Source organism: Mchenga conophoros, linkage group LG15 (assembly GCF_057382185.1).
Source record: "Mchenga conophoros isolate Kocher_MC1m ecotype Shallow Benthic linkage group LG15, M_conophoros_male_GT1.1, whole genome shotgun sequence".
Lineage (NCBI taxonomy): Eukaryota > Metazoa > Chordata > Actinopteri > Cichliformes > Cichlidae > Mchenga > Mchenga conophoros.
Genome location: NC_140540.1, coordinates 16,280,827 through 16,296,892, shown reverse-complemented (window position 1 = coordinate 16,296,892; position 16,066 = coordinate 16,280,827). Strand labels below are relative to the sequence as shown.

The window sequence follows — 16,066 nt, the reverse complement described above, 5'->3', positions numbered from 1 at the left end:
AAAAACTGTTCCCCTAATTAATTGATTGGTCAGTCGGGAAATTAATTTATAACAGCTTTGACGTGCAATTAATTAAATAAGTTGCAAATGAATCAGAAAGGACCGACATATTTGAATTCTAGATTCAAAGTAGTGATCATAAGCATAACCTGTACAATACTACATACCTGATTATTGATAATTAACAATTTAAATAAGTAACAAATTCAGGCCTGAACAAAATATTACATTTAGTTATACTTTTAATACAAAATTAGGAATGCGTTTGTTAGGTTATTTAATGCAATATAATGGAAATATTTGTTTTCGATCATAGTCCATGCCAACAGTTTTTTGAATGTTAAAAATCATGGATAGGGACTGATTATTTATTCATTTACTTCAAGGCTGACTGAGGTTATTTTTCATTGTTAGCACTCATGAAATGTAGGTCTGAAAAGTGAATCAATCCCTAACCTCTGAAACCTCTGCTACTATCATGACATTTACAGGGTTGCAGACCAGAGTGCAATACTACAAAGTGAGATTAATGGGTTGGAGATAATCAGATTTCCCTGTGTCCTGAAAGTATCTCTATTTTTACCTGGCTAAATCAGTGTGTGGTAAATTCAAGCTGAACACACAACCTGGTCGAAGCAGGTTATGTTCAGGGTTTTGATTTAAAATCATCTTAGGCTACCACGTTCTAATCATTTAAAAAATATATATATTATATTTGGAGCCCTTTTTTGTGCCATATTGATTCTGCGCTGGGAAATATGTTTGTCCAAGCTGTACCTTACTAACATCACAAATGAAGCGCAGCCAGTTTAAAGTTTCATGGCTCTAATGTGTCACTTTAACATTAAAAATAAACTGGCCACCCCCAAAATTTGCTGCCTCCCTCCCAGTGCCCCCCGCGGCAAGACTGTCCTGTGTTGGTAATGATTTTAATAAATGTGAGCACAAGAGAGGAAGACACCTTACAAAGAGTTTCAACATGAACTTGTGCTTTATTCCTATGTATACAATTTTTGTCATTATGTCCCTAACGATTTCCCATTGTCACCCCTACTGCTGCGTCCGGTGCTACCCCAATATTTTTAGTGGCCCCCATATAGCCACCACTGTGAAAAAATTCTGGAGGCGCCCTTGCCGTGATTAAGAGGGTATGGCAGCTCTAACCATGTCTGGTCTTATAAAACAGGCAAGTTTAGCAGATGCAGGCTCAGCAGCACTTTCAGATTAGCATCTGTGAGAGTGAAGCAGCTGTTTTGCCAACACTCCACTTTTTTTTTTTCATTCATATTTTAAACCTCCTGTGGATGTTGACAGTTGACCGTGTCTCACACTGCTCAACCCTTTTGATGATGTACTGCTGTGTTTCTCAGCCTGTTTCAGATACCTGGTCCTCACCTGATTTTCCTTTTTTTTTTTTTTTTTTTCGCAAAAATGACATCACTCCTTTGCTTTGCCCATGGATTTATGGCTGCGACTGAAATGCATGTCTGCAAAAATAAGTGTTAGTATGGAGGGAAAGAAGAGTATGGAGATGGACTGGTACCTGGAGGTGGCTGAGCACGATCCACGCTGCAGGAAGTAGGGAGACGAAACTGAATCCCTGTAAGGAACAAGCAACACTGGTTAGGCAGAAAAGATGCAGGGTAGGAACACAGTAATGCTCAACAGTAAATCATCTTGCCATATATATATGTATATATATATATATACCTACCATAACAGACTAAGAATTATTGAAAATTGTTTACAGGATATATTGTCTTAGTTTATGCAATCCTTAATTCAATCATTTACAGGTGATAAGAGAGAGAAACACAGGTATGCTCAGTTTACATCAGTGCTTTTGTTTTTCCCAATAGATCTAAATGCATTTGTTTTGCAATCATTTCTTATGAGTAATTTACATTAACAGTCCTGCTGTAATGAACTTAACGCTTCACATTATAAAGAAAACACATTTAAATGCTCATATTTGCTCAACTCTAAGACACTGACTGTGTTTCTGTCTCAAAATGCAGACGTTCTAATGACACTGGCACAACTTAAACACAGTTTAATGGGCAATGCTCATAGGCAGTATTCCTTTGAGGAGTCAAAACCTTGTGTCTGATAACAAGGCTTTTATTGTCAGAGAAGAGTGAGAGTATATTAGGATAGACTTTGTTCTGTTCCATCTGCCAATATTTTATAAAAACATCTTTGTACATTTTAAAATGAAAAAAGAATGGCAAATGATGATCTGACGAGGCTAAACAAAAAGCCATTAAGCTATATTTATTTTAGTAAAATTAGGCTGAAAAACTTTCAAAGAGTCAATAAATATCTAGGCTATTAGGAATTTTGCCCATCAGTGTTGCCTGAATATCCTAACCATTTCTCAGGATCTCGTGATCTGTCAGTACTACTTATCAGGTCTGCGTTAACTTTTAAGTCAGTAGGCAAGTTATTAATGCATAAAAACATTCACTGTAACATGCATTATCTAAATCTCTACCTTTTCATATTACACATAATTAGAAGACACACAGAGCATAAATCATCACCATAAATATGAATAAGCAAGCCATATTAAAAAATCCAGGATGCAGTCAAATATTTTTGGATTATTTCAGTTAATGGTTTTCATATTATTTCATATTGAAGTAGTTCTTTCTGTAAGGTCAGCAAATTGAAATTAGACTGCTGAATTAGCCAATCCAGACTATTTACTTACACTACCAAAATGATGTTTAGACAGTAAGGAAGTAAGATGAGATGTGCTGAGACAGCCAGACAAAGAACATGTTTAGACTAAAAAGTAAAGCAGTCTCCTATTCTCATTCTTAATGTGAAGACTGGCTTTGACTGATGTAGTAAAAAACATTGCATGTTGTATTTCAGCATATGGATCTTTTTGAAGTTTCACTTTTGGCATTTTTAAAATTTCACACGAAATGGTTACGATCACCCTATGACCAAATGCGTTTCTGTTTGTATTTGATCTCATGAGTTTTAGTCACACTTTACATGAAGTGCAAGTACATGGGCACACATAAAAAACACTTATCACTACTTTACAATTACAATTAAATTAAAACATTTGAAATTAGCATATTTTGCATATGTGGTGCAGATTCCCAATTGATTATATCGGCACAATTAGGGAAAATAAAAGAGAAACCTTTTGTACTTACATGGACTTTATGTAAAGTGCAACCCAATACTATTCCATAACAATAATTTTGGTGCAAAAAATATAACAGACCTCCACTCTCGTGCTTTTCAGCCAGACCTCTCAAACCTTTTGCTTCTTTGTGTTCAACACTTAAATTTCAGAAAAACCGTTGGGAAAAGTTCTGACAGTGTCTCCGCTCCGTCCGACTCCCGCCATTTGTGCCAGAGGCTGTTCTTGCCATAGTTGTGGACTCAGACTGGCAAAGAGGCTGGTAAGATGCTGTTCTTACTCAGATCAGGGTTGTGGGTTAATGATATGCAATGACTGACGAGCTGTGTACATGAGCATGGGGGCTGCGGATGTAACAAAATGAAGGTGAAATCTTCCGTGTTGCTGTGTTTTATTTAACTCTAGCTATAGAGAGAGTTAATGTCTAGTTTCACTTCAGTTTGACAAGGATAATGATAAAAATGGAACTTTGGTGTTTCTGTTATCTGAGTAATTTTGTTGCAATCAAAAAGATTTCCTAAGAAATTAGAGACAAGCGCATACTTTATATGGAAAACTAGCAAAAAGTATTTTCTGTTTTACGTAACAGCATACATATAGCATGTAGTATACAACTTTTTTTCCCTAAAGTTTGTTCCCTAAACTTTGACTGAGCCAAAATAAATAACTGTGTCTGGCAAAAGCAACAAGGAAAAAGAGAAATAGGGAATTTTCTTTTCCTTGTTCCTATTCAGGCCCTATACTCTGTCCTGTGTTTAAACCTGAATATGACACAGGTGTTTTGAAAAGATGGAGTGGATTGATTGGTAAATGGATGACTGAATGGATGATTTGACGTAGGACAACTAGTTATACCTGACGGTGTGTAGAGGTCAATTGCAGATGATTCTATTGGGTTTACAAAATGTTTAAATTTAAATTTGTGTAGCCCTTTCTTTTACAATAAAACAAACATGTTGTTCATTGCCACATACATATATACATACAGTGGTGATGCCCCCATGGATGCAAGGTGGATTAACCTTGTATGTATGAGTATTTCAGAACAAACCAATACAAATCAATGGCCTAAACTACCACTTTTTTTCAGTGTAATAACCCCCCCCCCGGCTGTTAAAACCAAAGTAAAGTTACTTGTACACTGTAAGCTCAAAGGTGTTGTCAAAAACAAAGACCAACATGATAAAAATTAGAAAAGGGTTTCCTGAGATTAGGTTAGTATATTTTGAGTGTGCAAAGACAACATGCTGGACTAATGTTGGGAATTCAATAGCACTCCATCTAAAACGTAAGTAGGCCTATCCTGGACGCTGTACTATGAAGCAAGATAAACATACCCAGGGTATGTTAGCTGGCTTCACTTACCCTAACATCAGTAAAAAGGTCAATAAGTTGACCCAGGGTTTATCAGTCTAGCTACAATTGTATATATGACCAGTGATAAACATGGCTAGGTAAACTGGCAGCAGAACAACAGACTTTTCAAAAGAAGATAACACTATTATTGGAAAAATATGAAGAGGTTAAATACACAAATAGATCTAAAGTAACAAAGTTATTGCAGACAAATGACCAGTATGAGAGTCTAATTGGCTATATCAATATAGGTTATCTATCTGAACCCAATAAGGAAAGTCTGCAAATATGCATTTTTTCAGCTGCAGTCCTGATGAGGTTCAACTATAGGAGTAAAGGCTTGACATTATGCAATTCAAGCATAGGCTTAGACTATATACAGTATTAATTCTGTTATAATAAATCCATGAGTCCAAAAATGCACCCTGTTATCGGATTGCATATTAATGCTTATAGAACAAAAGTTTAAAAAAAAGAAAATAATTTGACCCAAACCGGAAAAAGCAAGGAATAAAGTTCCTTGGTTATTGGTTAGTGGTGACTTCATAGCTTTTAATCTGTAATCTTAAACAGAACCTGCTCCAGAGCATCTTAGGCCTGCAGAATTAGTTACCATGGGGATATACCCCTAACTTTATAATAGCAGAAACCCAGGGTTAACTCAGAAGCTACCTGGATAAGTCCAAATCCTGCTTTGTAGTACAGGCCTGTGGTTTATCAAAAGATTTGTTTCACAGAAACTGAGAAGTAACTATAGGATATGACTGTTAGTGGGCTAACATGTTCTAGGTTTGCTACAGTATATCTAGTCATCTCACTACGAACAGAGAGTTTAAGATTACTCATAAGTTAATTTATCTACTGAGAGCCCCCGATTACAAGTTTAACATGATTTGTAGCCTGCTTGAAAAAAAATCCACTTTCTGGTATATTTAAAAATAAACATATCAGTGTCCAAAATACCCAAATCTTCTACCATGATGTGAGACGGTAGAATGCTATAAAATACCATTTACACCACCCCATTTAAAATGAAAACAGTGTCTATCTTTCTCTTAAAACTAATCCTAAAGCAACTGCTAAAAACAAGTGACTTTACTACACATTAACAAAGGTATATTAAGCATTGATTTGTGGTGGTTTGTAGAAGAAAGCTGTTATGCTGGTCAGAACCTGCCTTAAACACAGTGTGTGCTGATTTTACTCCCCTCGGTTTTCATAAAGAAAAATATATACAATGGTTAAAGCAAGAGGGTGAATCACTGCTAAAACTAATGAATTTAAACAGAACTATAATATTAAAAGAAATGAACAAAAAATTAATTATGGTCTTTGTTAAAAGGCTTCATGCACATCTCAGTTAAATTAGGAGGCAGTTGTGCAGAAAAGATTTTAAAAGTATATTGTTCAAAATTGCCAGTGGCTAACACTAGGCCAACATGTGGGTATTTTTTGTTATATGTCAAACTTTTTTTCTTTTTTTGAAAAAGATCCAGAACTGCTATAAAATCTTAATATAAAATTGAACTCAATTTTGAAACAGATGAAAACAATGAAATGTATTATACATACTTATACATGATGGCATATTTAACTTATGATATCTCATTTTTATCAAGTGAAAATGTTAATGACAGACAAAATGTATGAAAAACATACAAAAAAGATAGAATAAAGCGGTTCCCTACCAGACCTACCGTACTCTCTACGCCCCCCAGCTAAGCTACGGAGGCCTAAAATGGGGGAAACGACAAAAAAGGAAAACAAACAAACAAACAAAAACAAAAAAGGTGATAGCTTAGTAGAAAAGCAAGACATATTGAGAGGGTCAAAGTAAAAGACACTGTGCCAGGCTTGTGTTGTGTATTTGCAGTGTGTTGAAGAGTATATAGATTTTGGACACAAAAAAATGCTATCAGTGCCGTGAGGTCAGTCGCATCTTTGAACGCCACTGTAAAGCTATGATCCCTATTTTTCCATTTTGAATTATCATAAACATCATAAACATTTCAATCCATTGTTTTATATCAATTTATGAAAAATACATAAGGCCAATAAAAGTTTGAAATAAATAATCACAAGAAACACCACAATAAGCAAAAATAAAAGAGGAAAAAACGTATCACACAGTTTTCATTCATTTAACAAAATAAGCATAAGCTAACAAGTGCAGGCTAAACTATCATTTAAAAAGAATGCTTTCTTTTTTTTCTTTTTTAATTTGACAAAATCGTATTCACTTAACAATGCAGTCTGAGATCCCTGAAAATTAGCTTGTTTTCTCCAAGACACCATAAATAAATGCAGGAAGAGAACACAGGGATAGAAAAAGATTTATATTGAAGCAGTGTTACAGGTTCAGGTGAGATCAGATTCCATCCAAAAACCCCTGTCCCATTAACTGGACTTCACAGAGTTGGCACAGTTGTTGCATCATATCTCTGGATGACAAGGAAATGTAAACAAAAACTAATGGCAAAATTGACTACATATTGAAACATATTAGATACTGTAGACAGAATTTCTTACAAATAGTTATATATTTCATTACAGAAAATATGGTTGCATGATAAAAAATAATTGCAAATACCCTTTGTCTATTTCATCTTCGGTCTGTTTTTTTAATATGTATATCCTTCACATATATGATTTGAAAATATTATTTAGATCTGTATTTTTGCTACATTTCAACTTGCTTCAAGGGAAGGGTAATATCTTTGAGCAAAGTAATAAAATGAAAATGAATGACTGGATTAAACGTATATTTAAAAAAATTTGGTGCATTCCCTGGCATCAATCAGTCATGAGTTTGCAGTTTAGTTGTATATAGATCGAGAAGAATGTTAAGCATTTGTACAGCATTTCCAAATATATTATTGGAGGCCTATTTTCTAATTTGGCTGTATTTGGTAAAATTGTTATATGATTATTCAGTTTTTTGTATGCAGTGTCACAAAACATGTGGATGCTACTACATAGCTGGAATCTCATCCCCTCCCCCCCAAAAATCGTAGATTCTTAGGTACATACAGGCTAAATTAGTAGAAATGTGGATGAAACAACTTTTTTGCAGCCAACACTTAAGGAAACCTTAGCGTTGCCCATGGCTCATGCAGAAATAAGAACGTTTTTTTTCCAAAGAGTCACCAATATTTTCTGAAAATGTGATTCCATTTCCGAAATTGATGACCGGCATGAAGGCTCAACATAAACGTTCATATCTAAAACTGTTAAAATGTAGCTACATACAACAAGAAACAAAGGACTTGCATAGAATGAATGAACGCAGATTGGAGACGTCACGATTGGCCAGTCTTCAGCACCTTTTAAATTAGTTTACATTCCCCAAACAATGGGAAACAATGTAAGAGAATGCCACTGCAGTCCCCTCTTAAGCATTCAAAAAGCAGAATTATGAACACAAGCCTATCCAAATGTTTTTCATATTTGTACATGTATCATATATATATATATATATATATATATATATATACACTTCATACTAAAATGATTATAGGCTAAATGTTGTCACAGTCATAAGCCTTTCACTGTAATCTTTTATGATTTTATGATTTAATTATGCTAACCCAACCTGTAATGGTCTGTAATGAAAATTTCAACGTCTTATGTTTAGGTTAAAGCTAAATTAAATAAGTTACAATGTTTTAAAATGTATAATCAGTATTGCAAATAGTAGACAATCATAGCAATACACTTGAGCTCATCCGTATATGTCCTAATAAAACCACAACTTTGGACTTGTTGTCAAACATCCCCATCTACAGATTGAAATTTAGTCAGGTGTTTGAGCTCAGGTTTAACAGCTTGCTGAAACAGGTGTAGGATACTCCTACAGCAGAAACTCAAAAGGAAATGTCTGCCTTCCTCCTTTTGTGGCTTCAACATTAATTCTGATTCACCTTTGTACAACTGTCAGCTTATCAAAATGCCGCTTTATTCTGTGAATATTGTTTTTTTGGGTCGTGCAAAACAGGAAGAAGAACCACTCTCTTTATAAATTGAGAGATGATGCCTCTTCTTTATTTAAAGTCCTTGCTGAAGGTTCACATTTCAGTCGGGGTTTGATACATATAGGCTTCCTGTGGTCCTGTGCTGCAGTCCAAAGATAAGTCCTGTCAAACTTGTTTGCTGTTGGACTCTTTTTCCACACCTTTCAGTATTAACTTTGGTATGCCTTGCAGGTATAATGTGACAATGGAGGGGATGAGGGCAATATCAGTGGCTAATGAGCAACTATTATTTTATAAGTAAGAGGCAGAATGAGCAGTTAGCCAAATAGAGCAGATGATTCTGGGCTCCCACCCATTAGGGCTTGACAGGAGCCCAGCTAAGCCATCACTAGTGAGGCGGTGTTAGTACATTCAGTGGCACTATACTGCACCTCTGGGGACATATCGAAGAGGTAGAGGCCCTCAGTGGCTCTGATTGTCTACTTACAGGGACCAGTGTTTCTCTGTTATAGTGATGAACAGCCTCAGCATTTTATCACTGGAGAAATATGATAGGATTTAGATCAAATATATGTTTTTTTAGAGCTAAAATAAAATAAATGTGACTAGTTAAGACATTTTTCATAACAGTTGAAGAACATTCACTTAAAACAACAGGTGAAACACTGTTATGAACTTCTGACTTCATCATGATGTGCAAAAAACAGTGGGGTGATGAACAGGATGAAACAAATAAAGATGGACATTGAAGACTGGTAAACGTGTGTTTGGTTTAGAAACCCAGTTACTACTTTAACCCCTCTCAGCGCTTTCAGAACACAGTATGTTTGTAACTGCAAACAGTACAAGTATTGAATATAAGTTTCTCTATTTACAAAATGATACATTTATATACATATACAGAGTTTCAACATAAATGCAGTTTGTGCAGGAATGAGTTGAAGCCAGTAATTTCAAACTTGATAATTTCTGTGAATTCCCCTTTACTGTTTTACGCTTTGCTGGCTGTTTGACTTCATAGTCAATCAGAATAATTTATCGTAAACAATTCTGGTCAGGGACTAGGTCCTCAGAGCTTTGAGACAGTGCAATCCATACAGTGTTCCAGAGAATAGGACTTTTAAACAATTTATGAGGGTTATGACAGATTGTTTTCACCACTACCTGCTGTTTCCTAAACTACTGTTTGATCTTTATGCTGCGTGGTTCATCAGTTCACCACTGAAAATATGCTCATATGTTGGAAATTAAAAAGAAAAATGCCCATTTCAACTGGAACTGGCTACAAAATGGAAGAAGGCAATGGCAAAGGAATGCTTTGATCACGATAACTGAAACATAAATTATATATCAATATATCCTTAAATAATGTATTCATCTTTAATGCATTCATTAAAAAACTAGGGTTTATAAAGTTATTCACAGTATTTTTTCAGGTGCTTAAGAGAATGTTTCTACATGAAGAGAAACTGGAATGAACATGAGCTATTCAAATTCATGTGCAGAAACAGACTGAGATATGCGTCACCTCACATTGGCTGATAGTTGAGTTATATAGTTAAATATACCTCAAATTTCCAATCATGATTACTTAAATTGGCTTTTTTGAGTATTTAAGACAGCGGAGGGAAGATGATGCTGCACTCGTTGGCACTTGAGGATCTGAATATCAGTCACATTCTCCCTCAGATTATGATGTCACCTCATTCTGGTGTGAAACAAAATAATTACTTTGTTCGATGGCTAAGCAAGACACTTGTTAAAAGATTGCTTGAACAATAGTGAAACCTGTTCAAGAGATGACAGACTCTGTGTCTGCATAGCGTAAAGGGACATCTAATAACAGCATGGTTCTGCTCCCCTTTTCTGAATTTTCAGGTTTTCAGCCCGTTTTCCTTATTTCATTTTCCAATTACATGTATGTATGGCTAAAATGACATAGAAAGGTATGGCATGGGCCCACTGGTGTACTTCCTGCTCCACAGTTCTAGACTGGCGCTTCTGTGACCACCTGTGTGGCCAGTTGTGTCTGGCTGCTTATGAGCCTTTTGCTTTTTGTTGATCTCCCATGGGAAATCCTCTATTGGAAGTGGGCTGGCGGGGCTGCCTGACCCCTCTGGCGTGCTTTCAGGAGTTCCCTCTATAATCTCAATTCGAGGTGGGTCCATCAAATCCATGATACTGAAGGGTGCTGGCTCGGGTTGGCACATCACTGACTTGTCCTCTGTGTTTTGTCGTACAGACCAGCTTGAGCCTGCTTGAATTCCTATGGAAACTCTGTCATCTGTTTGTGTGGTGCTGTCGCTGCAGGGCTCCCGGCACAAAGTCCACATGTTGTAGCACTGAGTAAAGTTGAAGAAGTTGCTGTTGAAAGTTTTTAATTCCCCACAGACATCTCTGCGCAGCTCTGCTAGTTCGTAGCGCATTGCAGAGATTTCATCCTTCCACTGCATGTTGAAGGCAGCGACCATGTTAGCAGACTCCTTAAAGGCCTGAATGGCCTGAGGAACCGGTTGCTCAGAGGTGGCTATTGGTGAGGCGGTAGGGACCCTGTATGAAGGTGGAGGTGCCGGTGGGATCGAGATGGCTGTTACCGTGGAGCTAGTACTGTGCTGGCTGCGTGCAGCAGCAGTTTCTCTCTCTAGCCTCTCGAGCTCCGCATAGGCAGAGGAGCTAGCACCATCATCATCCTCGATCATGTCATCATTTAGTAAGGATGTTCCATCCAATACATCATATCCCTCTGGAAGAAAAATGTGAATATGCAAACAGAAGGACATTCAGGGTGAAAAGAACAGCTGGAGTGGGATTTGACTGGGATTCTGATCTACAGTATAACACATATCTATGGAAAACATACAGTATGTGAGTGGAAAGTTCCAAAGATGTACAAGCTCTGATCTATTGATTTCCCATTTGGTTTGACAGGTTTAACGTTAAGTAACGCGTCTGCACCCACCACAAGCATTAGAAATGTGCACGGCTAAGATGTAGGTGAATATCGGTCAGCCAAAACCTGCTTAAAAATGCACCTTTACTGAAATGTGCTTTTCAGTTCTCTTACTCCACAAAGGCAACGATTATGACCTAACTCACATACTGCAGGCTTTTCACAATGTTTTTACACTGCCTTCTCAGTCATCTCAAGGCTTCTTTCCATCTTTTCACTGCACAGCACAACAAAGAGTGGAATTAAACATGAAATACATCAATCATTATCAAATCATAGATTCATTTTTTTTCTGAGAACCCTTTCTCAAACCATGTCAAATGTTTCTGACTTACTTAAAATTTGTGCAATTTTGTGCAAAAGAAAAGATGCAAAGGGAGTAGAAGAATCACAAGAAGCAGATATGAACCCTATTGAACATATCAGGTCCAAGGTGGCTGATTTAGACCATGTGAAATATTCAAACCCGGTGAGGGCTGCACCAGGGAGAGGCTGCAATCCCACAGTCCAAGACAGTTGACAAAATCACTGCCAAGAGTTAGACTCTGCCACAAGTGGCCTTTTGAAAAGAAGCCAGATTTTCATGAAAGAAAAGAAAAAAAGTTCACACATGTACAACAGGTAGATGCTGCGCTCACAAATGATTGGAGACAGTGGCAATGCGATAACATTCACTGCTATTTTATGCTGAAGCATGAAAACATTCTGAAGAGTCTGGGCAGAACATACCGCATACATTTACACTTACAATGTGGTCTAAGAACACTTAAAATAGAGACGTGGTAAACAACTCACAAAAGCCAGCATCACATTCATCACTGTAATCAATATTCAGCATTACCAGTGCTCTAAAAATAAATCAACATGTCTGAGGTTTTATGAGTTGTTTGACACCATGTTTGCTACTTGGGATAACATAAGGCGATATTTCTACCAACTACATATAAACTTTATCTGCTATTTTTTACTGAGAAGGCAGTGCAAAAACACACATATACATAGATATATGTATGCGTGTCAACATTAAAATACCTGCAACAATCATCACTGATGCCTCCAGTTGTTCTTTCCCCTTGGTTATCCTTCAAGAGGTGGATGGTCAAATGGAGAGGGGTTTGCTGTTCGTCTGCCCTACGGAGCACCATGGGGTCCCTTCCCCACTCAATGGCCCACTAGCCTCAGGGTTTGGGTCATAAGTTGCTTACAGTTTAATAATAATAGTAATAATCTAGTACTGAAGACTAACATAAAAACAGGATTCCATGAATAAGCGATTCTCTCTTATTTTATTTTATTTTATGGCCACTATTCACGCATAATTATAGTGCATCCCAAAAACAAGTAATATTTACAGTACGGGTTGTATGGGAGGTGGCAGTACTGTATATTTTATCAGCATCCAGGGAGTCCTTTCTCTGAACTGCTACAGTCTTATATTGCATGTTGTAATCGATGCATTATGCTAATCTTGGTAATACAATTTCAGAACATAATGTACAGTCAACTGCTTGTTTTCGCCCATGTTGAGCTGACAGATTTGGAGCAGAGTTAAATGAATAGCGTTAAGCAAATAAGACGGTGGGATTGGAGAACACTCCTTTGTCCTCAGTACTTCTGTCACATCGTAGAAATCGTAGATGGAAACCCAATTGAGAATGAAAGGATAAAAAACAAAAACAAAAGTCCAGATTCAACAAGAAAACAAAGGCAACAAAATGAATAAAACTGCAAATGTCTCCAATATTAAATTGACAGAAAAGTGTACAAAAACAGTAAAAATCCAGGTAATCCATAATATTAAAAAAATGCATGTAATTAGAGAAAAAAAATGTTTCAATAGGGTTCATAGCTTTACTCTTGCAGGCAAACACCAAATACACTCAGTGAGGGAGTTACCGGAAAGACTGTGCTTGCACAAAGAACCTGAAATGCTAAATAAAGGGACATATTGTTTGAACTGTGTCACAAAAAACCTTGAAATTATTGCATTTTTACATTGACATATCATTCATTGGGACACTTGTTAGCATTAACTCAAGTTTCATGCAACACAGTACAACAATACTGTTAGTAAAGTTTTTTTCTTTCAAACTCTAACATGTGTAGTGTAGTTTCTTTGTGCAACCAGCATGTAGGTGTGCATATGTACTAGCTGCTAAAGCTTGTTGACTTACCTTAAATTGTTTGTTTTGGGGTTTTTTTTTAACATTTTTTTTATTTTATGTAGCCAATTGCAATGTCCGTTACAAAGTTTGTGCTAATGGGGAGTACAGGTGAATGCTTTGTCCAGTGTGTCCTCTCAAACAAGTATATCAGTGACCTACTGCTCCCCTGCCCCCTGGCCCATTTTGTTTTTCACCCCTCCCTAAGTAACTCACACGCTTTTCATAATACATAAATAACACCACACTTTAACATGCTTTGGTTCGGGTCTGTTCCTTTTAGGCATGCCATGTAATGCGGCTGTGCTGTGTTATTATACTGTGTACTATGGCCATGTGTTGCCATCTTAATGTTTAAAATGTAGCTCTCCCACCCCTATCCTAGATTAAAGCTCGGCAACACCACAACTGACCAATCAGAAGCTTGGCTAATGATGCATGACTCATGCAACGTAACACACAAGCAGGTCCATCTAAACAACTGGGAGTATGCAGTGGCAAAAAAACAAACACACGTACACCATAGCTTCCAAAGAAAATAACTGGAATCATTCAGCCCGGCATCTCTGAAGCTCAAGGGTTCCCCACTGTACATATTTAGGTATGTCAAGTTTGTGCGCATGTATAGGATATATGAAGATATGTAATCTAAGCCCTCTCTTATTCAGGGGGGGGATTGTTTTACCTGTTGTGGATCTGAGAGTTGAAGTGACAGTGGAGGATGTCATTGAAGGCAAGCAGTCGTCATCTTGGGAATAACCAGCCTGAATTGCACGGAGGTAACTGTGGCTTCGAGTGCGGAACGAACCAGGCAGGTCCAAGGCCTCCATGGCCTGGGATTCTACTTCACTAAAAACGGACTCGCAAACTGACTCAAACTGGCCATTGATCTCAGTCTCACTCACCTGAGAGACAAAAACAGGAATAGCAGTCCTTAATTTTTCCTCTTCCTTTCTCTTTCTCACTTTGATTCTTCCCCTTTGCACAGCAAATATGAAGGAGTGTTAGCATAAGGAAACGCCGCTGTCAGTTTCGACCTTAAACTGAATAAATGTCAGATCAAATGGGGGAAAAAAAATTCAGATGACAACAAAAAAACAATAAGAAAAATAGCCAGTTTGAGTTATAAAGCAATAAATTGATCACAAAAGACGTTCTATACAGTATACTGAATGCTAACAGATGGAAGATATCTCATAAGTCGTGGAAGAGCTTAGAAGTACAATAAACTGCTCTGTGTAACAAGATTAATTTGTTAATGTGAAAATCATGTACTCATCAAAGGGAAATGTTATTTTACAGCTAAGTGCTGAACGTGTCTCTGTAGTGTAGTAGTTAAAGCATTTGCCTAACCACCAATAGATCCCCAGTTCAATCCTACGAGGAGACACAAATCCCTTTGGGGCTGCGTCAGGAAGGACATCTGGCACGAAAACTCTGCCAAATCAAACATGTGGAGTTTACCTGTTGTGGAAACTCCTTGTGAACGAGGGAAGAGATAAAAATAGCTTCTTCTTTTAGTGATACAAATTGTGTTGGCTGCATACTTTTGTTTATATTTGAATTATTTAACACTTTTTGTAAATGTTGATGTACTATTGAGATAATATTGCCTTTTCATTATTACTTTAGCCTTTACTATTTAAAAACGGGAATGATTTGCTATTAATTAGACCTTTTCCAGTAATGGAAAACTAGGTGTTAGCACGTAAGGGTGTAAACTGATTTTTCAACCTGTGTTTTAGCCAAAATCTCTCCTCATTGTTACTCCATGTACGTATTGAAGGTCCAATGGTGGATGTGTCTCAGATCTTGCAGCAGTAACCACATCTTAAGCCACCATGGAGGTCCAAACGGACTTAATTTATCCAAATGTATAGATTCATAGGAGAAGAAGGTATTTGAATTTGAATTTATTTGAATGATGATGTTGGTTCAAAACGTGTATTTATTTCATCTCCAGGCCTACACTAGTACTGTAGTGTATTGCTCGAGGGTGACAAAAAAGCCCTGTCAACCAAAACAAACGAGTTGGCATGCTAAAACAACACTAGGCTCATTAACTGTGTATCAGTAGCCTGTTCCAGATATCAAGATGCAAACTTGCTGATGTGACACTGATGTCCTAATTTAATAATTATGTGTAATTTCACATTTTTTTTATGAGCAGATAACACTTCAGAAACAAACTGTAAACCATGTTGGACTGTGCCTGGACATAAGCTTTCAGATAAATCATCTGTACCCAAACAGTAAAAGCAATAAGTTATTCCAATTTCGTTTGACTGATATAGCCAAGGCTTTGTCTACAACAGGGATGTCAAACTCGCTTTACATTGTGGGCCACACAAAGCCCACTTTGAACTTAATTGGGCCAGACCAGTGAAATGCCCCTTTCTGTCATTGTAAAGAGATTTAACAACACATTTAATCCCTGAGGTATCTTAATATTAGATAAAGAAGT

The 16,066-nt window shown here is 37.0% G+C and overlaps 1 protein-coding gene across 4 annotated transcripts in view; it reads right to left on the bottom strand.

Moving 5' to 3' along the window:
• Positions 1–16,066, bottom strand: part of dlgap2b (discs, large (Drosophila) homolog-associated protein 2b) — a 119,370-nt gene that overhangs the window by 21,340 nt on the left and 81,964 nt on the right. For 2 of the 4 annotated variants that reach the window (XM_085248277.1, XM_085248280.1), the window contains exons 5-7: positions 14,288–14,507; positions 6,208–6,252; positions 1,544–1,600 (exon numbers count right to left, since the gene is read on the bottom strand). In XM_085248277.1, coding sequence (XP_085104403.1) covers positions 1,544–1,600; positions 6,208–6,252; positions 14,288–14,507 — 322 coding nt within the window. Of the gene's footprint in view, positions 1–1,543; positions 1,601–6,207; positions 6,253–8,487; positions 11,234–14,287; positions 14,508–16,066 lie in introns of those variants that run through there. The other 2 variants (XM_085248278.1, XM_085248281.1) reach the window with 2 other exon arrangements.